This window comes from Geotrypetes seraphini, chromosome 19, assembly GCF_902459505.1.
Source record: "Geotrypetes seraphini chromosome 19, aGeoSer1.1, whole genome shotgun sequence".
In the NCBI taxonomy this organism is placed as follows: Eukaryota; Metazoa; Chordata; class Amphibia; order Gymnophiona; family Dermophiidae; genus Geotrypetes; species Geotrypetes seraphini.
In genome coordinates, this window is record NC_047102.1 from 480486 (window position 1) to 504924 (window position 24439).

The window sequence follows — 24439 nt, forward strand, 5'->3', positions numbered from 1 at the left end:
TGTAATTTAACAACTTTGAATAACTTTCTGCTTTCCCATTTCCAGATCATTTATAAATATATTAAAAAGCAGCAGGCCCAGGACAAACCCCTGTGGAATCCCTCTATTTACCCTTCTCCACTGAGAATACAGACCATTTAGATGTTTTCTATCTTTTAACCAATTCTCGTAACTTTTGAATTTCCTCAGGGGTCATTCATGAGGTACTTTGTCAAATGCCTTCTTAAAATCCAGATATACAATATCAACTGGCTGAACTTTATCCATATTTATTCACCCCTTAAAAGAAATTTAGCAGATTGATAAGGCAACAATTCCCTTGGCTAAATCCATTCTTATGTCATTTTGTTCTTAATCTCTACCATTTTGCCCACCGCCAACGGCAGGCTCGCTGTTCTATAATTTTCCGGGTCACCTCTAGAACTCGTTTTAAAAATTAGTGTTCACCAATCTTTTGATACCACACTTGATTTTAAACATAAATCACATATTACTAATAGCTCTGCAAGTTCAGGTGATTTGGTACTCTAGTTTGTCAAACTGTCTTGTCTCCCAGGTTTACAGAGAGATTTGTTTCAGTTCCTCCGACTTATCACCATTAAATACCATTTCTGGCATGGGTATTTCCCCCATTTGTCCTCATTGAAATCCAATTCAAATTATTCATTTAGTCTCCCCACTATGGCCTTGTCCTCCCTGAGAGTACCTTTTACCCCTTGATCATCTATTGGTCAACTGATTCTTTTATCTGCTTCTTGCTTTGTATGTATTGAAAAAAGTTTTTATTGTGTATTTTTGCCTCCAAGGCAAGGTTCTTTTCAAAGTCTCTTTGCCTTCTTTATCAGTGCTTTATATTTGACTTGCCATGACTTGTACTGTTTCCTATTCTTTTCAGTTAGATCCTTCTTTCACTTTCTGAAGTATATTCTTTAACTCCTTCACCTCACATTTTAACCTTGGCCTTCCTTTCTCCTTTTTTAATACATGGAATACATCTTTCTTTTAATAATTAATCTTTCATGTCACCCTTTATGTCTGGCCCATTTTCTCATCTGTTTTGATTCTGTGACATTGGAGAACTTCCTTGCATTATTTGTTTGCCACAATCAAAAGAAATTTTCAAGTAGATTATACTCATCTAATTTAATCTGAGATTTATGAGTCACACTATACCTAATTAGGTTCAAGGTGACTTACATTACAATTTAAAGAAATACCAAATTTTGTACAGTACAAAGATTACAAAACAGTTTGAGAGGTGGCAATACAAAGGAGGTGAAATTAGTATTGTTTAAAGAGAGGTGCTGTGAGGAAGAAAGCAGAGGTGGCCTATAGTCCAGAAAATTACAAAACCATTTCTAAACATTTTGGATTCTATCCACAAATGGAAAAAAAGTTGGAGACTACAGTGACTACTTGGGATGACAAGAACAGCACTGGAAAATGATCAGTGCACTCATTAAGAACCCCATATTAACATCTGAAGGTTTGCAGGTGGGAAAAAAAGTTGAAGACTACTTGGGATGCATTTCTTTGAGCATCTGACCTATTGTAAGGATTGAATCTTTCTGCCTTTGCTTTTATTTGTTCTGACCTGTTTCAATATTTTATATATGTAACTTTTTTGTAAACCATTTTGGAATAAAACGGTATAGAAATTTTAAAAATAGATAACATAACATTGTGCTTATTGACCGCATAACCAGATAAATCCCAAGAGCACATTCAAAAATGATCAGTGCACTCATTAATGAACCCCATGCAGATGACATGATGGATGTTAAATCAGAGATAGAATCAAAAATTGAGAATGAGTATCAAATTATTACAGAAAAAAAACAGAATGACAACTCATAGGTGAACATTTCTCAAAGGAAGACCCTTAACAGCATTACAATACAAATTCTTAAATGAAATTTCAGGTGCACTTTCGCTTTTGAACTATAAACTGTTAATGTTTCATCACCTTCACCCCTTTTCAATGAATTGTACCAAAATATGCAGACAACCTAAAGGCTAAATGAGTTTGCACTATTTCAATTGAATCTAACTGCATTGTCTTTTCACTGACCTAAAAAGAGGAATATCTCTCAAAAGCTTGTTCAATTAAAAGGTATCACATACAACTTGATTGTTGAAATTCTTCAAATTCTAGGAAACACTATTCTTAAGGTCTTTAAAACTTATTACTATTGTCTTTTTTTTTTTTAAAAGGAGGGAATGAAATGAACATTCTTGAAATATTTAACTGAGCTTCTGAAAAAGCAGCATGAGGTGAATTTGGTCTAGAACTTGGCCAGGCCAGGCTTCTACTTGTCTGCAAGTACAGAACGAGTCCCACTTCTGCTCAGTACATACCTTATAACCAAGAGCTTTAAGTTCACTTGCAGAACAGGGATACAAATCCATAAATTTGTACCTATCTACCAACAGAGCTGTTTCCTTTCCATCATACTCCTCTTTGAAGGCAGTGAACCTTCGCTTTTCCACTTTTAGTATACTAGCCAAATCACCAATATTACTTTCGAAAGCCAAGAATCTAGCCCAGATTTCACTGCAAAAGAGAACAAGTAAATATGGTAAGTGATTGGGGGAAAATATATATTTACTATTAGTCTCTGTTAAGCTACTGAACTAAAGAACTACCATAAAAACAATTCCTAGTATGCCACAGTGGCTCCAACTAAGCATATTGATTAGTATGCTTATTCTGCATTAAAAAGCAACTTCTAAATTTAGGCAATAATTACATATGTAATTGGTGCCACTAATTAAAAGTTGCATGCATAGGCGCTAGGCCCTATTCTATAACCAGTGTGCTAGCTATGGTTGTGTAGCGAGGTGATGCACACACTACCACTTGTGCATGTTGCATGGCACACATAATGGTGCCAACTTATGACTTAAGTTGTTCTGTAATGGCTTAACTGCACCCAGAAGCCATTATAGAATTAGCACTAAGTGCACCTCATTCTGGTGCCTCATCTTGGCACCGGTTTACAGAATTGCCCTTTAAAAGGGCAAATCTACCAAATAATCTAGGTGCCATCATAGGTAAATGGCTAAAATATTGCAAAGTTACTCACCTGTAGCAAGATGCTTATTCTGACTAATGACTGATGTCACTGACAGAGCCCCAACATTCTATTTCTAGAAGCATCTTATTGCATATGCACCCACTATCTAATACACAATGCAACTGCAGGGTGAAGTGTGCAGAGCACTACAAAAAAGCATACAGCTGACCTCAGAGAACACCTGCTAAGGGTGAGTAACTTTGCCTTCTCCAAGAACAAGCAGGATGCAGTATTCTATTGCAACAAGCAAGGTCTAATGAATAATGCAGGAACTATAAACAATAGTTGTAATGGGGGCAGTTGGGTTCTAGACCCCAAATTACAATAGCAAATTTTATTCCACCTTAACCTCGCAGTTCTAGGCGGATTACAAAAGAGGTAAGTTGGACATTTTCAGGTGAATTACAGGATCAGGTGTTATTTACAAGACTGAAATAAGGGATGCTGTTAGCTAGCTTAATTCTAAAGGACTGTCTGACCAAACTGACTCCTGTTCTAGGCAGCAATGTGATGGGAACACGTGGCTTCAGGACCACATTGCACCTTTGCACATCACTACAGATGATTACCAATTCCGCCATGGCTCTAACATTATAAATCATGACAGACCCTTCAATGTTGGCTCAGCTTGGGTATATTGCATAACACTTCTGGAAAATAAAAAAAAACCAACGGGTAGAATTATTTTAACTCAATCTCTGAAATTTCCTTCTCTTGACTCTGAATCACGTTCAAGCTACAGGTCAATAGCAAATAGTCCTCTTTATACAATACTTACTGAATCGATAGTAGCTAGGCAATTAACTGACTTTATGGAGAAACATTCTAAACTACTACTAGTAATCATTTCTATAGCACTGCTAGACGCTGTCTTGAAATAATTTCCATATGTGTTTTGCCTTTCACACAGTATGGAAACCCTACTGGTTGCACTGATGGCCAAGGAGATTAGCAAGTGAAAGCAAGTCATTCAGATATACTTTGATTTGTAAGCAGACTTTGACATGGTGGACAATGATATCCCTCCATTAATGTATCTTGGGATTAGACCGGTATAAGAAATGTTTACAGTTTTTATCTTATGCAATGAAAGTAGGAGAAATTTACTCACAAAGTACCACAAGACTCGCCCCATCTCCTATTTTGTTCAACATATATATGTGTTCTTTAGCTTTGGTAGAATTAGACAAAGGTGAGTTATTTTATACTTATGCTGATATTTTTATTCTTCAGGAAGTTCTTCCAAATATATAGGAAACTCTTGCAAGACTGCTTACCTATATTTCTAAAATTAAAGTATGATCTAACTGCTAACACCTGACGCTAAACTATTATGGCTTGGATTGCAAAATTTATTTACCACTTATAGTCTAAGTGGCTAACATTCAAGTATTCAAATATTTTCCCTATCTGTCCTGGTGGGCTCACACTCTATCTAATGTACCTTGGGTAATGGGGGATTAAGTGATTTGCCCAGGGTCACAAGGAGCACCACAGGATTTGAACCCACAACCTCAGGGTGCTGAGGCTGTAGCTCTAACCAATGTGCCACACACACTTTTCCAAACAAACTAGTCTTGAATAAGGGCAGTTCACTCTGTAGAATTTTCTTCTAAAATTCATTATTGACTTTCCAGCCACAGGTGAGTAACCTGGTGAAAAAGAGCTTTTTTCAACTAAGACAGTTAAGATTTCTTTCTTTAAATCATGAATATTTTGCACTTCTAGTTCTAGCTATGATTTTATTGCAGTTCAATTACTGTATCTTCCTGTATAGGGATGTGGCCAAGGGAACTCTGAGGAAATTGCAGATGGTCTAGAAAATAGCCAAATGTTTCTCACTGTGGACAACTTTGAAGACAGCTTGCTTTGTTTTTAAGATTTTAAATGGGTTAATTCCAGGAGAGCTTTTTTTATCTGGTGAACTTTCCCAAGGGAGTTATAGCAGATAAAACTATATGTAAGTTTTCCTTCTTTTAAAGCAATTTGTACTAAGAAAATTTTAGAAACATTTTCGCACAGAGCTGCACACATCTGGAATACACCACCCATGCCTATCAAGAACTGTAGTTCCTTTCTTTTGAAAAAAATCTTGAAGGCATATTTCAGAAAGCTTATTAATATTTAATTCAATTTTTGGTTGTTCTAATCTTATGTAAACTGCTTCAGGCCCTATGTTTAGGGAAAAGGTGGTTTAGAAATACCACAATTTGATCTGATTAGTTAGATGTGCATTCTACACTCCTGTTTTGCAGCGTTCTGCAGCCTTCTCTATGGATAAAATGTCTGCAAACTCTACCACACAGCATTCTACATAGTAACACAGTAAATTCAAGCAGATAAAGACCTCAATGGTCCATCCGGTCTGCCCAATAGTTACATGCATTATAAATTTTCCTTTTTCTTGGATAGTTCTAGGCCTTAAGTTCCAACTATTGGAGTTGTTGTTGAAGCTCACTCCAGCCTATCCAAACCATCTTGTCATTTGTGATATCCAGACCAGAAAAGTCTGCCCAGCACCATCCTCATGTTCCAAATTACTACAGTTCCCGTCAAAGCCCTCTCCAGTCCATCCTAAAAAGAATTGCCAAATACAGTCACAGAATATGTAAGCCTTCCCAGTACAGGCCTTGGTTCTTCAATTTATACCCTTCATTTTCTGATTAGATATACTCTGTGTTCATCTCATGCTCAGAAGATCTCTAATTCAGAAATAACTCTCCCAAAAGACTGTATTGTTTGAGCCTCCCTCTCCAGGAGTACCAAGGAATTCATCTTGAAGCTTTAGCACTTTTGAGAACAGATTAAACCACTATGGAATAGTGAGGATGCTGGAGCTTTTCCAGTTCAGAAGTCTTTTAGATTCTGGGAGTTGGCCTACTTGTGTACAGGATGTACAGAAAACAGATCTTCCACTGCTTCATTTTATATTTATGGGCACTGTCACAGCATCCTTTTTTTTTGAAGGGGAAGGGAGATGTCAGACTCTATGATGTCCAACATTTCGGTCCTGGGCTCACCCTCAGTTTCCAACTCAAATGGGATGAACTTGTCCTTCTCCTTGACAAAATCAGTAAAGGAAAGCTCCTTAGGGGAAGATTTTCTCTTTTTGTGAGGAGGGGAATGGTTGGAAGGTAGACTTCTGTGTTCTCCTCAGATACCCAAAAGTAGTCCGTATCGGACTCTTGAAAGCACTCCTCACTGGAGGTTCAAGTCAGCATCTGTTTCATTATGCTGACAGGATAGGTCAGACCTTGAGTTCAAGAACCGAGTTACAGGTGACCTCTGGTACCTGGAGGGTAGCCAGTGTTACGCTGATTTAAAAAAAAAGGCTTCTAGGGGAGATCCAAGAAATTACAGACCAGTAAGTCTGACTCCAGTGCTCGGCAAAATGGTGGAAACAATGATAAAATATAAAATTGTGGAACATGTAGACAAACATGATTTAATGAGACAGAGTCAGCATGGGTTCAACCAATGGAAATCTTGCCTCACTAATTTGCTTCACTTCTTTGAAGGTGTGAATAAACATGTGGATAAAGGTGAGCTAGTTGATATGGTGTATCTTGATTTTCAGAAAGCTTATAACAAAATTCCTCATGAGAGGCTCCTGAGAAAACTAAAGAGTCATGGGATAGGTGGCAAAGTTCACGTAAGGATTAAGAATTGGTTATCGGATAGGAAACAGAAGGAAGGGTTAAATGGTCATTTTTCTCAATGGAGGAGAGTAAACAGTGGCATGCCACAGAGATCTGTACTGGGATCGGTGCTATTTAACTTATTTATAAATGATTTAGGAATTGGAATGACGAGTGAGGTGATTAAATTTGCTAGCCGCGGGTAACCGCCACCGTGTCATTCTCTAATGTGTATGAAGAAGAACGATGATGAGCTAAATCTGACATCGCACCTAAAAACAAGCCCGCCGGCACCGAAGAAGGTTTTCGTTCTGGTGCCGAGGCAATAGACACTGGTTCTACAAAAAGTTGATGTCGACAGGAAAGGTTCAGACCTGACCGGTGCCGTAAGGGTCGATGCTGATAGCAAAGGCTCAGACCTGACCGGCACTGGAGGAGCAAGGGTTGATGCCAATAACAGAGGTTCAGACTGGACCGGCACCAGAGGAGCCGGTGTCTCCATGACAGGGAGTAAGAGTTGCAACTGCTCCCGCAATTGGACTTGCAGCATTGCTGCGATTTTCTCCTCAAGAGTTTGCACCGGTACTGCTGGTTTTTTTGCCGGTACCTTTGGTGCCACTTTGCGCTCCGGAGATGAGGAGGCCAATGACGAGGCACTCACCTCAATCGGAGCTGAGCGTTTCTTAGGACACATCAAGGTCTGCAGAACTTGGCTCACTGCTGAAGTGACCTGACAGCCTGAAGGGGTGGGGGAAGGCTTCTTAGCTGGCTTATCCACTGGCTGCGACAAAGAGGCGGAGTCCAGCGATGTCGAATGATGAGATGCCGACGTCGAATGATGTGACGTCGACTTTGATGTGAATTCCAATGTCAAAACTGATGTCAAATCTCCCACCATACCAGACCCGAAAAGTAAACGTTGTTGGATTTGATGATTCTTGAGGGTCTTCTTTTGAAGGGAAGAACAACGGGTGCACGAATCAGCCCTGTGGTCTGGCCCCAAACACTGGAGGCACCAGTGATGCGGATCAGTAAGGGAAATAGGGCGAGCACACCATTCACACTTTTTAAAACCTGTTTGCGGACGGGACAGGGATGGAAAGATGGCCTTGGCAAAATCAAAGGTCGAGGCTTGAATTGCGTAAGAGGCCCCGCCAGACCGTGACCGCGAAAGTGAAAAAGTAAAAAAAAATTATTATTTTTTTTACTTTAAACTAAAAGAAAAAGAAAATGAAAACTGACAAAAAAGTCAGAAAAAAAGCCGCGTGAACGGGAAGGCAGCAAAAAAATATCAACGACCGTTGAAAAGCGATTTCTTAGCTCTGTGGAAACTAAGAAACTGAAGGACTGCGCGCCTACATCAGGCGGGAAGGCACTCGCGCATTCGCGATGCGGACTATCGAGAACTTTCTAGGTTCTTAAAATGGCAATGCACTTTTAAATTGTCCGTACCGGGGCTCCTTTGGTGACGTCACCCATCAGTGAGAATATGCTGTCTGCTTGTCCTGGGATAATTGTTTTAATTGATGATAAATGACACAGTATTTGAAAACATAGTTTAAAACCAATTAAAAGGTCATTTTATTTTTTCCAAAAACATTTTTATTGAAAATTTGTCATAGCAATACAAGGCAGACACAATACAAGATATACAATATCATTGCCATGGACAAGATGCAACATATCTTTTTTTTTTTTTTTTTAATCTTTATTCATTTTAAAATCTTCCATCAAGTGTACAGGAATATATCATTAATAGCAACAATATAACACTTGACATTCTTTCTATTGTAATCATAATAACATAAAAATTATAACCCGTCCCAGCCACCCTTCCTCAATGAATACAATCAAACATATCATAAAAATAAAATAAACTCATTATTTAGTAAAATTTCCATAACCACTCCCCTCCCCCATGTGTAAATATATCTATCAAAGGAAAATGATGTTTACATATTACAATATCTTTCCAATGGCCCCCAGATCTTTATAAAATTATTATAATTCCATTTCTGCAAAGCAATTGCTCTTTCCATCTTAAAAATATGACATAGTGAATTCCACCAAAAAAGTATAATTAAGATTAGTATAATTTTTCCAATTATTAGTAATATGCTGAATGGATTTTAATAATTAGCTGCCACTATGCAACCTCCCCAGAATGGGGTGTGGTTAACTAAGGACTTCACTGTCACTATGCGCCGCTGACTGTGATTCTGACATGATCTTAGGGTCCCGTCAACCTGCGGTTCTGGAAGCAGCACATAGCAGGCGCCTGTTTTGTAAGTGCCAGGCGCTGCTTCCAGGACCAGCCCCTTATTGCACATTCTCAGGCTCTAGGGGTTGTTAACTTTTTCAGTTCCTGCACCCCTTTAACTCATCAAAGATACTCTCATACCTTCTTCTTAAACCAAATGTCCCTGAGTGACTAATGATAGCTACACTGCATGGAATGTTGCTTTTATTTGGGGTTTTGCTAGTTACTTGTGATCTGGATTGGCCACTGCTGGAAGCAGGATACTGAGCAAGATTGACCATTTATCTGCCCCAATATGGGTCTTCTTATGTTCTTAAATAAAGATATCTGTCCCCTATATGCTTGAGAAGATGAACTTTGAAACACTGTGCGAAGCTTGCAAGCTTCTGGATACTTTACCCATTTTCAAAGAGAAACTCCACACAGCATTTACCTCTATGGATAGGCACTTATGGGAAGTGTGATTTGCAAATGTAATAAGCATGTATACTTTCTATTTCTCTGCCTAATGCTGTCCACTTTTCTACCTGCTTGTGGAGGGGAGAAGATTAATTTTCCTAATGTTAATAGGGATGCATGTTTATATATTCTACATTTATTCATACAAATACAGGGTTCATTATAGGAATCTTACCCAGATTTCTCAGGAGCCAGACTTCCTGATGTTAGAACTCGTTCAAACAAAACTCGTGTATTATTGTCCTCTAAAACCAAATAATTAGGAATAGAAAAATAGTTTTAATAATTAAAATGACATCATTTTTAAATGCACACAGAAAATTATAAATCACATTTCAAAAATCAAAATAATGTCAGACCAGAGGTCCATCACACCCAGCAGTCCGCTCACGCGGCGGCCCATCAGGTCCAAGACCTGTATAGTAATCCTCTATCTATACCCTTCTATCCCCTTTTCCTTCAGGAAATCATCTAATCCCTTCTTGAACCCCAATACCATACTCTGTCCTTTCACATCCTCTGGAAGCGAATTCCTGGTGTCCACCACCCTTTGGGTGAAGAAGAACTTCCTAGCATTGGTTCTGAATCTGTCCCCTCTTAACTTTTCCGAATGCCCTCTCGTTCTTGTAGTTTTCGAAAGTTTGAAGAATTTGTCCCTCTCCACTTTCTCTATGCCCTTCATGATCTTGTAAGAGAAATCATGAGTCCATTCTTGATGTGTCAGCTTCTTTCAAATTTCACTTGGTGCCTTTCTCCATATTTCTCATATTTACTGAAGAACTCTTTCAGTTAGAGTGTTTTTAGAATGTTATTAAAAAAAATCAAGGAATTTTTGATTGTTTTTGGTATGACTGGCATTTTCATCCAGATATAGTTATTTCTGTGTATTGTGATTCTATGTTAATAAAAAGAGTTAAAGTTATGAGGATTCTACGTTTTACTGAAATATGTTATTTAATGTATATTATGTTAGAGTTACACGATCTCAAAAGAAAACTTAAACAACCTGATGGCTGTTGATATGTTTTGAAGGGCAGCAGTGAGAAGTATATTTTCTAGCTATATGTGACCTAAGACTCCTGAGGCAGGTGTCGGGTCATATGAATGTTTGTTTCATCTGGTTATCAATAAAGTCTACTTGCTTTAAAGCTTTGGTTTCTTCTGCCAGGCCGTTACTGTTACATAACACACTACAATTGTACAAGCAATTGAATGTGAATTACCACTACTCTCTTTCATATTTAGTATTATTTATTTATTGCGATTTATCCAGATTACTGAAAACCAAACATAAGTACATATTTTGTCTATAGCTTGTGTAATCCTACCATTAAGGTGAGACAGATAGTCAATGTATGCCAGTACATATTCAGGAATATCTCCATATTTCTTCAATCCCAGCTCAAAAATCTTAAAGGCCACAGATTTGTCCTGAAAAAGTGAAAGGAATTGTTTTAGTTGAAATAGCAAAATGAACACATCAGTCATAGCAAAAAAAACGACAAGTTTTTCACCTTGCTACAATAGTATTCCATTAATGCAGCAGACACATAAACATGATGGCGGGTTCGGATATCCTCCCTTGCTTTTTTGAATATCATTCTGCCAGATTTGATACCTTCTGCGCGTCTTGCAAATTTCATATACTGGATGTACACCTAAAATAAAGATCTGTATTTTAGATATAACCAAAATAAAAATCAGAAAATGTTCAAATTGCAATAGACAGAAAACCTAGACATTATATCGCATTAGAACAGGGTTTCCCAAGTCGGTTCTGGAGTACCCTTTGCCAGTCAGGTTTTCAGGATATCCATGATGAATATGCATGATTTGTATATACTGCCTCCATTGTATATAAATTGCTTTCCTGCATATTCATCATGGATATCCTGAAAACCTGACTGGCAAGGGAAACACTGTAGTAGTGCATTCACCAAAATAATGTGTTCTCTTTTTGATGGAATTCAATTTGTCATATATATAAAATGGAAAAAGTATTGGCATTACAACAAGGTTATATTAAAAAATTTAATAAAATATGGGGACCATTGACAAATTATTCTACTGATCAGATATAATAACACATGTATAGAACATATAGAAGGGGTAGGGAGGGAAAACTATTGTAATATTAATATGATATAAAATTCTGATAAAGGGTTTATTTAATTCACATTGTAAGAACTTTTAATAATAATTTCAAGTGTTTTTTCATAATTGAATGTATTACATGTATTTCACTTGATGTAAGAATTTAAAAAAAGAATAAAAAATATTAAAAAAAAAAAAAAAAAAAAAAAATGTGTTCTCTTTTTCTAAGAATGAGCACCAGGAAATTTCCATGAATAAATTACAATGGAACCAACTTGAGTCTAGTATGGTGTGAACCATGACTGTAACCTTGCAACAAAATCCCTGATATCCAAAATATATGGAAGTGTGCTATTAAGTCAGTTTGCTTCAACTTTCCTCTGTATTGGCATCTACTTGGTTTCTAAATGAAGTCTCCTAGATAATGGTAAAATTTAATTTATACTGTTCATTTCCTTTCCTTTAATCATGCTAGGCTAGCTGAGCCAAATGAGTTGTGTCCTCCTACCAGTAGAAAGATGTAGACACACTGAACTTTTTCAGTAACATCGCCAGTCTGAAAACCTTCAGTAGGCAAATGTAAAAACAGCTCGATGTAACCAATAAACTCACAAACTAGAATACCAAACTGCAGAAGAGACCATAGTTTTCCAGGTCAGGTCCTGGACTGATCTAGCAGGATTCAATGAAAAGAAATAAGTAGGAATTAATATCTTTTAGCTTCTTTTTCAAGTTCAGATGCAGTATATTGTGGGGCCCCTTGAATGGATGCCCTTTCCCTGAGTAGAACATTAATCTTGTAAGGAGGCTGTCTGTGAAGTTTCAGTGCTACAGCTTCTATCAAAGGACATAAATTGCCTTGATAGCAACCTTAATCCATTACTGAAATTAGATTAAAAGCTAGTACATCTTCCAAAAAGTATTTGTCACTACCTACCAGCTGTCATAAAAATATCCTGAGAACATCCAACTTATGGAGCTTCCAGGAAGAGTCACAGAACTTACACAGCAGGACTTGGAAACTCGCCGCTTAAATGGTCAACTCCCCAGGGCCCTGACAGGAGGAGGAGCTGTGCCTAGCGATTGCTCTTCTGAGCAGGTCATTCTCTCTTTTACCGGTGCTGCTCCACACAAATAGAATTTGCATGCTACTGAGTTGAGCATTACCAGTAAAAAAAAAAAAAAAAAATCACTCCCAACACAGTATTTCATACCGTTTTGTTGGAGCTCTGAGCATTAGCCCAATCTATACCAACTCAGCTCTTTTAATGTCACTGGAAGAGTGCCAGTTTCTCTACCTGCACACAACTTATTTGCCTAGACTGACCTAGCGGGTACACTGCTGTCATGAGTGGGGTGCCAATTCTAGCATAAACTCACATTGGCATATCTACATTTAGGTGTGACCATGCCCAGAGCCCACCTACATATACTCTCCTCTTGAAGTTCCGTACTACATAGCACAGTGTTTTTCAACCTTTTTACACTTATGGACTGGCGGAAATAAAAGAATTATTTTGTGGACCGACAAACTACTAAGACTGAAATTTTAAAAAAACATTTCCGCCCCGTCTCTGCGAGCTCGATCCCTGCAAACCATCTGATCCCATCCGCATAAGCCTGAGTTATGATTTTATATTGAACGTATTTTATTAAAGTATAAAAAGAAACAATATTCAGTACAATTATCATTTTATAAATACAAATAATACAGAGCAAGGATCAACAAAACCCGTCTCCCCTCCCCTTCACATATATCCCTTCTACTATCAAGAAAACTGAATAAGCCAAATTATTACAGAATGCTACACAGAAATATCATGCTAACAGAATACTGCAGTCACACATGACAGAAATAGTGTTAGGGGAGTGTCCCCTGGTCAGAGAGAGCCCTAAGCCAGCTGGAAGCTAAAGAAGCACTGCCTGGGCTTTGCAGTCCCCAGTTATGTCTCTAGCAGAATATATATTTCAAATCTGATATATTCTAATGACAAAATAGAAATAAAATTATTTTTTTCTACCTTTTGTTATCTCTGGTTTCTGTTTTCATCTTCTTTTCACTCTCTTCCTTACAGCGTCTGCCCTCTGTCTCTTCAATCCAGCATCTGCCCCTTCCATCCACTTTCCCCCTTCCATATGGTATGTGCCTTCTTTCTATGCCCCTCTCCCCTTTCCATCCAGCCTGTGCCCCCTCTCTCTTTTTACATGATTCATTCCAATCTCACTGCTCTCTTCATTTTGATCTCTCCTACACCAGATCTAGCATCTTTGTCCCTCTCTCATTTCTCTGCTGACCCCTTTCCAGCATCAATCTCTCTCCCCTTTCTCTCATCTGATCTTTCCATTCCACCCTGATCCCTTCCCCTCCTCTAATCTCTCTGCCAGCTGTTTCCTTCCTTTTTTCCTTCCCCCTTCCCTCCTCCCCCTATCCAACAGTAACTTTCTTCCCATCCCTTTCCCTCCTCCCCTCCCAGCAGCATCTCTCCTTCTATCTCCCTCCAGGTCCAGTAGCAGCTCTCCCTTTATCCAGCAGATTCCCAGTCTCCAACAGTGGCTTCCTCCCCTTCCTTCCCTCCATCTCTCAATGCTTGCTGGCAGCAGTGATTCACTTAGGCAGCTTTGAGTCCTTTGCCGCCTCTGAGGAAACAGAAACTTGCTGAAGTGAATCACTGCGCTGGCAAGTACGAGAGCTGCTGGGAGGGGAGACAGCCACTGTTGAAGGCTCCCCATGATCTCGCTCACTCCTGCTCCCAAACTCCCGTGTGCCCTGCACATTCGTGGCCCCCCTCCAAGCCGGCACAAACAGCATTGCACCACAGGCCCTGCTGCCCAAGATGAGCCGGAGGCCCCTATGCACTGCCCTGCCATCGAGTCACCACGAGTGAGTGGCCCGCCGACAGGAAAGCTCAGGGCCAGCGTCACACCACTCGCTCATCCGTGGACACTGTCAACAACCTGGCAGCAGCCAGCAAACACGGCATGACCCCACCGCATGGGCTTAACCCGCTGCACCCTCTCAACCGCTGGGTGCCTGCACGCATCCCGCACATGGGCGGACTCTCGCCGCACAAGCAAACCGTCGCGGAGGGAAGGCCCAGACACTGCCGATGGCCCCAATCCACATGTCGGCCCTGCGCACCACCTGGAGCCCGAGGCTGGGTGGAACAGCAGTCAGGGAGGCCAAGACTGGTACCGCACTGTTATTCACCCGGCAGGAATTTTCTGCGAACCAACACCAGTCCGCAGACTGGCGGTTGAAGAACACTGCTATAGCACTTAGGTGGAACCTTATAGAATAGCACCTAATGTGCTCACTTGCATAACCACTAATTTTGATGCCTCTGACACATAAGTGTAATCCCAAGTTATAGAACTGCCTTTTATGTGTTTAATTTGATTTTGATTTCATACCAAAAGGAGCAGCAAGGTTGTAAGTACTATGAAAATGAGAGAAACAAAAAACCATTTACCAGTGTAGGATCAATGTCATCTATGGTTAACAATCTATTGTAGATGCTGTGCACTTTTTCATGTTTCATTCGACTCTGAAAGAGAAAATCAATGTATATAATATCCTACTGAAGGCTTAGGATGAGCACACACATATTGTTAGTGTAAGAGAGACAGACTGGCCCTAACTGAGATCCTACCACTGGGCAAAAAGGTTACATCAGAAACTTAGTCAGAATCACTAGGAAATGTAAATAAAAGGATACCGTCAGAGAGCACACCCTGAAGAATTGTTTCATTTTCACAAGTATCATATCAGCTTTCACTAAGTAAAAAGCCAAACTTTAAACCTCTAGCTGAAAACCCTGTTCAATTCTCTTTTGGATGCAGATTTATTTCAAAAGCAAAAGGCTGCAACTGAAACCAGTCGATACCATCAGATGGGCTCTCTAACTAGATGACAGAAGGGCATTTTACTAAGCAGTGTAGTAGACCTTGGTGCAGTTCCGAGGTAAAACCCCTGCTCTAGTTGCCTAACACAGGAGTGTATGGAGAATTAACTAGCTGGGACTTCCAAAAGCGCAATTGCAGTTTGATAGTACAGCTAGAGCCCGAATGCAAATCCAAATGGTCAACATTTTCCTTTTTCTGATCTGAAGAAGGGTCACCTTCTTTTAATTCTATATATTATCTCAAACAATGGACTAACAGGGCTACCACACCATTTCACAATCATTTTTGAGATCTTGAAAACCTGACTGGCTTAGTCTGACTCCGGTCATTTGGTCTCTCTTGATTACCTCCTCATAATCGGCATACGCAAAGTAAAGCAGCATGTTCTTCTTCAATAAAGTGCTGATGGCTCTTTCATAAATGTTAGCAGCTTCGTCACTGAATAGTTTAGCATTGTTCATATCCTGCGAGTTAAGAAGTCAGAAAACCATGGTAATTTCGCATTCAAGTTTCACAGTTATTAAAATTTGATATCCTGCTTATCAAATTTCTAAGCGGCATACTAAAATATACGGTAGCACATACAAAACTCCTAAACAGACGTAAATTATCATACAATTGGTTAAGAGGGAGAAATATAATAATTGATAGGACAGAAAGACAAAAATGGTAAATACAATAGGGAGAGAGTAATTTCATTTACGTGCGGTGAAGAATTATTGAGTATTTATATGTCAAATGCATCTTTAAATAAAAAAGTTTTAAAGTTAGATTTAAATCTATCCAAAGAAGTGATGGCAATAAGTTCTATAATAAAGGGGTAGTTACAGATAAGATTGATTTGCTTGTGGTATCATAGACCAGTGTTCTTCAACCACCGGTCCATGGACCAGTGCCGGTCCACAGAAATTTCCTACCGGTCCACAGGGCCAGCACGTGCATCAGGCCCAAAACAAGTGTTCTTCAACTGCCAGTCCACGGTGCGATCGATGCAGCGTTATCTTCGAGCCAGCTCCCTCTTCCTAACTGATTCAGTGCACAAAGCCACAGGCAGTGGCTGCTCCTACGGGCATCCTGCGCCTGAACCGAAAGCCTTCTCTCTGACGTTGCAACATCAGAGGGAAGGCTTCCAGATGAGGCACGGGACGTGCAAGGTGCAATTAGTACTATTATGGGGCGGGGTCTGGGGTAGAGATGGGTGGGGTCTGGCCCACGACTTAGCCCTGTGTTCTTCAACCGCCGGTCCACGGACCGATGCCTGTCCACAGAATAATTCTTTTATTTCTGCCGGTCCATAGGTGTAAAAAGGTTGAAAAACACTGTCAAAGACAATTTGATGTAATGAAGGTATGGCTAAAAGATTTTGATTACTTGATCGCAGTAATTTAGATGAGTTATAGGGAATGATCAATCTATCGATAAATCCTGGGGAGTGAAAAATTATTGATTTGAATGTTAGAAGTAAAATGTTGTAAGTTATTCTGTGGGAAAGTGGTAACCATTGCTGACCAAGCCTACCGGTGACATCAGGGGTGAGCGCAGGGGTGAAAAGCAGAGCCAACACGCCGGACAGGAGATTTCTTCTGCCTTGAGCTGCTGAATAGAGTTTTGCCTACTTGCTCCGCCGGGACATTGCTAGCTACGCCTACCGGTGATGTCACTGGTAGCCCAGGGGTGAAAAGCGGAGCCAACACGCCGGACAGGATTGTGTTTCTGACAGGAGGGCTGACGGTGAGAGAGAAAGCCCAGAAAATGAAGGTGCTGTGCATCAGGAGGTCACTAAGTTTTTTTTTTTTGGGGGGGGGGGTTTGTTGGTTTTTTTTATAGATTCTTTATTCATTTTAAAACTTTCATCAAGTGTACAAAATTTATAATAAATAAAATAAATTTAAGCACTTGTACATCTTATCATTATATCTTATATTATAAATATAACCCTCCCCTTCCCATCCTCAAATCCCTCTACATTTTTTTTAATTTCTTTATTCTTTTTCAAACTTACATCAAGTGCACAAAAAGAACAACATGAAATACTATCATATAACACTTGAACATCATACGTTATATTCTTAATATGTATATTAATTAAAATCCCTCCCCCTCCCATCTTTCTATACAATCATTAAAACTATCATATTCCTTCAAAATTTCAATTTCGCTACATCTTATCTTCCAATCCCCCCACCCCCCTATGTATATTATCAAAGAAAAATGTTACTAAATTTTGATGTTCCAGTTGCTCTTGATTTATTGGGTGAAACTGTGCCGGTAATGCAGAAGGTGAAATTTCTAGGTGTTCTTGTGGACTCAGGGCTCACATTTAAGGGGCAGTTGCAGGCAGTAGTGCGGAAGGTGTTCTTTCAACTCCATCTGGTAAATGTCATCCCATTTGTTTCAAATAGTTCTGCAGCCAATTGTTCTTTTGGTTCTTGGTTACTGTAGTTTGGTACTCCTGGGTGTACAAAGGTCGGCACTGTGTGTGCTCCAGGTAGCCCAAAATTCAGTGGGGAGACGAGAACATATGATGGAACATTATGTGAAGTTGATAGATAAGATTCGCCTTAAGCTATTGCTAACCGTTTATATGTGTGCTTGCATAACTTGGCTCCTAAACATCTTGTTGAGAGCATTCTCCCATATGTTCTGTCTCGTCCACTTCGATCTGCAGAACAATTAGAACTGCTAATATTATCTAGGGATACTATATTCCATTGTATAGGGCCGAGGGAATGGAATAACCTCCCTGAATACATTCATCGGCAACAGAATATACAGGATTTTAAAAGATTGCTTAAATGGCATGTTTTTTGCCAGATGTGTGGTTTATGAGGAAGAGATGATGTCAGTGAGGTGCTGGCCTCCTATGTATTTTATTTTTTATATTTTTTGCTCTATTTGTAGGTGTATTTATTATCGATCTGGTATGTATTTTTGTATGTTAGTTTGTAACCCGCCCTGGGTAAGGGCGTGATATAAATAAATAAAGCAAACCAATGTGCATTTATCAGGAGTTGTGTTACATGGTCAAATTTTTTGGCCTTAGATAAGAGTTTAACCACAGTATTTTGAATTATTTGCAGTCTTTTGAGTTCTTTTTGGGTTATTCTCTTACATAACGCATTACAATAGTCTAGTCGAGAAATGACTAGCGAGTGTATTAAAATGTTTAAGAATGAAGTTTCCAGAAGATTGGTGATAGCATTTTTGTACTACAGAACCTATTTGTTGATGGTAAGTTAGTTTACTATAAAGTGTCATGCCTAGAAGTTTAATAGGCAAATAGGGGCGATCGAGCAGTCGATTTCATTGGCCATATAAGATACAAACTATTTACAATAGAGCTTCAGGACTTAGCTTGGAATGAGAAACAGTCAATTCTGTTTTTATACTTATTTTCAGCCACAAGAATGGCACAATTTTATTTACAAACATAAAGTGCTAAATCTTTGCTAGAGAATAATCCATACCTTTTAAGATTATACAGAATACAAATAGTGAGGTGTAGTCAAAATAAACTGTTTACCCCTTTTTCAGCCAAGAGCTTACTAGATTGCTCAAGATACTGTGCAGCCTCATACCAGATGTCCGGATGGTGGCCAAGAACCAACAGACACTGCTCGTAAGCAAACATAACTGTTGTAATGAAAAAGAAGAAAGTAAATCAGCAAAGGCAATCCAAGGGCTAACTCCCAAGCCCCAATGCTCTGAGAACTAACACAAGTGGAGAGAATGCAATAGCTCCAAAATAGCTGTTCCCTCTAAGCTGAGCAGGAGTCCTCCACCCACAGTCTCACCAATAGAGGGTGCTGTTTTACTGTCACATTTTTCAATTGTGAGGGACAGGCAAGTTCTGCAGGACTCCAGGGAACATACCTGTCCTTAGCGACTGAAAATATTCCACCCCCTAGTGGTAGCAATGCAGCTGGAGGACACCTGCTCAGCTTAGAGGGAACATTCTCTGTCCTCACACTACCCTCTTCATTCAGAATGATATGACCTAGGTCAGATCTCAAGTAGGAGGAAGAGTTATACTCAAAAGCTAATCAAAATCATGCTTCAATAAAAAAAGGTGTCATCTTATTTCTTCTGTTTAAAAGTGGACTAACACAGCTACCACACCATTTTAATCAAATTTGTAAACAAAAACAAGCAAAAAAAGTCATAAAATAATATAATAGAATATTAGAAAAATGAGTACAACTGAGATTTATGTGAAAGATCACATGAGAAATATTCACTTTCACTCTGATAGTATGAACTCGTATTGCTTATTGCAAGACTGTCTGTGCACCAATAATTACATTTGGATTCTTCTTTGTTAACATTAATAAATGATTGAGAAATGTATTCAACTAGTTAAAATCTCTAAAAACATTACCTCTTTTTGTTATAAGAGTTTGGTCTTCTGTACGGAGTGGATTACTCTTTTCCCACTGTATATATTTCTTCCACATCTCTACCTGTAGTGCTTCTTGGGGGGTATTTTGGGGAGGTACAGAGGGTGCATTACGATCAAGACCTTTCATCACAGTTTCATATTCCTGAAAAATAAATATTTTGGTATTTTCAGCAGCTTATTATGGAAAAGAATTAAAGGAAACCTGCAGTGAAGGATATTTAAAAGGAAAGAGAATTTGATATACTGCCTTTCTGTGCTCTTTTAGTACCTGGGGCAATAGAAGATTAAGTGACTTGCCCAGAGACACAAGGAGCTGCAAAAGGAATTGAGCCTGGTTCCTGTTTCTTAGGCCATGCAGACTAGCCACTACATATGCCCAAGTAAAACGTGGGTGAGATGTTAAAGAGAACAAAATATGTGCGCTAAGGAGGGAAGGCGCCCAAAAAGTATTGATAAAGGTTGAGCACACTTTATAGCATTGCACCGGCTTTGGAATGCTTCTGACATGCCCCATTTTCTCATCCACATGAATGAAGTTGGGCACAATTTGGGGGGAAAGACAATTAATAATTAGTTGCTAGCACCCAATTACTGATGTTCCATCTGATGTGGACACAAAGTTGGGCACCAATTTTTTAGCACCAAATATAGAATCCAGGGATAAACGGCAAAAAGAATGTTATTTAGCCAGTTTATTGCAAAGGGAGGGAGGGAGGGAGTGATCTAGGGGCAGCCGAGTCAGAAGGGCAGGGTTAATTGCCCTGAAGATGACTAGTTCAAGGAGGCCCCAAGGAAAAAGGTCTTTCCCCTCAAGTACTTTGCTATATTACACTCTTAAATTGCATATCCATAGACTGCCCATAGCAATTTATAACAACCTATCATTCACATCAAAATACAAGTAAAAATAGCTACAATCAAATTCAAAGTACAGTATCTAATTTCAAATATTTAGATAACGTTACTAAACTAGTAATTCTAGGATTATTTCTTTTTTACATGATTAAGTTGTTCAAATTCTGTTTAGGTTACCAAAAATATACATTTATTCATCTCCCTTTAACAATCCACTCTGGCATTCCAACAAATCAAAGGGCAACAGCTAACAGTTAAAGTCAAGAAATGGAGTACAGGAGCTGAAATCTCTACCTTGGCTACTCGTCTAGCATTCATATAGTCTCTACTACGATCTTCAATCATTTTCTTAGCAAGATGAACATTGATACCCTGTTGAAAGTGAAGAAAAATATGTTCATTCATAAATGCTGTAATATTTAATTTTTAAAAACACACTTTAAAATTACAGACTTATGCAAGTAAAACTAAACAGCACCTAATTATACCATGCACATTCTAATTATATATGCTAAGGTAACTATATCATCACAGATTACTATATTACAAACATGTGTGAAAAATCCTCAAATATGACCATTTTAATTCAAAATTCTTGAAAAATTGGAAATAACAATCTGTTCCATAAAAACAAAGGGAAGAAAGCTTGAGGAACATGGCTCATGCAATTTTTTTCAACCCTTTGTTCATGTCTGTCTTTATATATATATAAAAACATAAGAAGTTGCCTCCGCTGAGGCAGACCAGAGGTCCATCTCGCCCAGCAATCCACATTTTGCATTTAAAACACTGAGTGATATTGTACCAAAGGGACTGGCATTGCTGTATTTGTCTACCAGTAGGATGGTGTACACATAGCAACCAGTAGAAAACATTATATTTTAAGTCACTAGGTGTCAACACAGAATACAAATTTTAAGAAAGATATGCAGTTCAGAAATACACATTTCCATAAGAGTTCTCATCCTGGGACAGACCGAAGATCCATCAAGCTCAGTATCCTGTTTCCAACAGTGGCCAACCCAGGTTACAAGTACCTGGTAACATCCCAAAAGAGTAAAATGGATTTTATGCTACTTATCCTAAAAATAGGCAGTGAATTTTCCCAACTCCATCTTAATACTGGCTTATGAACTTTTCTTTCGAGACATTATCCAAACCTTTTTTAAACCCTGCTAACAGCATGGCACATGGGCTTGTCGTGCCACTCGGGCTTGTGCGCATCTGTGAAGGGCAGACAGGTTTCAGCTTCAGCGGAGATGTCAGACTAATGATGTACCACCCCATCTGAGCAGCAGCAGATGAGCAGTGTTGGAGACGGAGGATATGACAACATCGAACAGAAGAAAGGCCCGACAATCTAATTCTGTATGCTGCCATGAAAACTTGATGATATTATCAAGTCACTAGGACACAAACATGAGTCAATGGCACCTAACAACTGCTTTCACTACTTTTTCTGGCAACAAATTCCAGAGTTTAATTACATGTTAAGTGAAGAAGTATTTTCTTCAGTTTGTAGTAGCTTCATCACATGTCCCCTAGTCTAGTATTTTTTGAAAGAGTAAACAAATGATTCACATCTACCCATTCCACTCCACGCAGTATTTTATGGACCTCTATCATATCTTTTCTCAGCGGTCTTTCCTCCCAGTTGAAGTGCCCTAGCCTCTTTAGCTTGTCCTCAAAGGGAAGTTGTCCCATTCTCTTCATCATTTTTGTTGCCCTTCTCTGTACCTTTTCTAATTCAGTTACATCTTTTTTGAAATGCAGTGACCAGAATTGCACATGGTATTTGAGGTACAGCTGCATCATGGAGCAATTCAAAGACATTATATATTTTCATTTTTCTTTTCCATTCCTTTCCTGATAACTCCTAACATTCTATTTGTTTTCTTAGCCCAATGAGCAGAGACTTTCAACATATTATTTATGATGACACCTAGATCCTTTTCCTGGGTAGTGACGCCTAACGTGAAACCCTGCATAATGCAGCTATAGTTCAGGTTCCTCGTTCCCACATGCATCATTTTGCACTTGCTCATATTAAACGTCATCTACCATTTTGATGCCCAGTCTCCCAATATCCTCTTGCAAATTTTTCTGAGCGCTAATGAACGCAGAACGGGATGAAGGAGTAAACCTTCATTCTGAGTTAATAGAAATAACTGGAGTGGGATGGGATCCCAATTACTGAGTTATAGGAGGAGGGGAAACTAGGCTTGTTAAAAAGGGATGATTAACAAGACTAAGAATGTTATAATGCCCCTGTATCACTCCATGGTGTGACCTCACCTGGAGTACTGCGTTCAATTCTGGTCTCTTTATCTCAAGAAAGATATAGTGGCACTAGAAAAGGTTCAAAGAAGAGCGACCAAGATGATAAAGGGGATGAAACTCCTCTTGTATTAAGAAAGACTAAAAAGGTTAGGGCTCTTCAGCTTGGAAAAGAAACGGCTGAGGGCAGATATGACTGAAGTCTACAAAATCCTGAGTTGAGTAGAGCAGATACAAGTGGATTGATTTTTCACTCCGTCAAAAATTACAAAGACTAGGGGACATTTGGAACCTAGGACAATACCAGACTTTACAGTCCATGGCCCAGAAATATCAAGGAAGAGACAAGTTAATCTAATCATGTATTTTTTAATGAGTATAACTTTTGGGCAGACTGGATGGACCGTTCAGGTCTTTATCTGCTGTCATTTACTATGTTACTACTATGTTACTATGATGAAGTTATAGGGAAATACTTTTGAAACCAATAGGAGGAAAAATTTTTTCACTTAAAGTTTTAAGCTTTGGAACACATTGCCAGAGGTTGTGGTAAGAGCGGATAGCGTAGCTGGTTTTAAGAAAGGTTTGGACAATTTTCTGGAGGAAAAGTCCATAGTCTGTTATTGAGAAAGACATGGGGAAGCCACTGTTTGCTCTGGATCGGTAGCATGGAATGTTGCTACTCCTTGGGTTTTGGCCAGGTACTAGGGACCTGGATTGGCTACCGTGAGAACGGGCTACTGGGCTTGGTGGACCATTGGTCTGACCCAGTAAAGCTATTCTTATGTTCTGAAAGACTTTAGGTAAAAAGTCAGATAGAAATTATAGTTTACTATGCAGTTAGTGAGCAAGGATGACTGAAAAACCCATCTGCCAAATCTGTCCAAGGTTCTGCCTTCTCTCTCAGGAGGAGTGCTGGCATAAGCATGTGAGCTATGAGCACATTTCAAGACTGTCTCTACTCTAAGGAGTTGTGCTAGAAACATTGAGCTCAGACAAGTGGATGGAGAGATCTGAGTAGATGCCGGCGTCTATGGAGGAGGCTCCTGGGCTGATAATGGGTCTGTAGATATGATAGAAGCAAACCCAAACAGCTTCTCAAACAGAATTTGGCAAGCCTTTAGAGTCCTCTTTTGCATGCAAGCACAGATATTACAAGAAGTGCCCCAGTACTCAGGACCTAGACACTGCACACACCAGTTGTGAGAGTTTGAACCTGAGATGGTCATATAAACATAGAATATGATGGCAGAAAAGGGCCGACGGCCCAACAAGTCTGCCCACTCAAGAACCCTCCCTCCCAACTAGCCTGCCTACTCAAGAACCCTTCCATGTCCCGGAATGAGTATTCCGAACCCCCCCTTGTCTGTAGCTGAGGACCGAATCCTGGCGCTTCGCAGGTGAAGACTGAGCAGAAGTAGTTATTGAGTATTTCTGCTTTGTATGCATCCGAGTCTGGGCCTGTTACATTGAGAGC

At 39.3% G+C, this 24439-nt stretch overlaps 1 protein-coding gene across 3 annotated transcripts in view; it reads right to left on the minus strand.

Annotated features, from left to right (window-relative positions):
- The window catches only part of CSTF3 (cleavage stimulation factor subunit 3), a 150761-nt gene that overhangs the window by 15742 nt on the left and 110580 nt on the right, over positions 1–24439 (minus strand). For all 3 annotated transcript variants that reach the window (XM_033927844.1, XM_033927842.1, XM_033927843.1), the window contains 9 exons: positions 20980–21057; positions 19810–19972; positions 18955–19064; positions 15779–15895; positions 14999–15073; positions 10949–11092; positions 10763–10865; positions 9610–9679; positions 2359–2554 (listed from right to left, as the gene is read on the minus strand). In XM_033927844.1, coding sequence (XP_033783735.1) covers positions 2359–2554; positions 9610–9679; positions 10763–10865; positions 10949–11092; positions 14999–15073; positions 15779–15895; positions 18955–19064; positions 19810–19972; positions 20980–21057 — 1056 coding nt within the window. The remainder of the gene's footprint in view (positions 1–2358; positions 2555–9609; positions 9680–10762; positions 10866–10948; positions 11093–14998; positions 15074–15778; positions 15896–18954; positions 19065–19809; positions 19973–20979; positions 21058–24439) is intronic.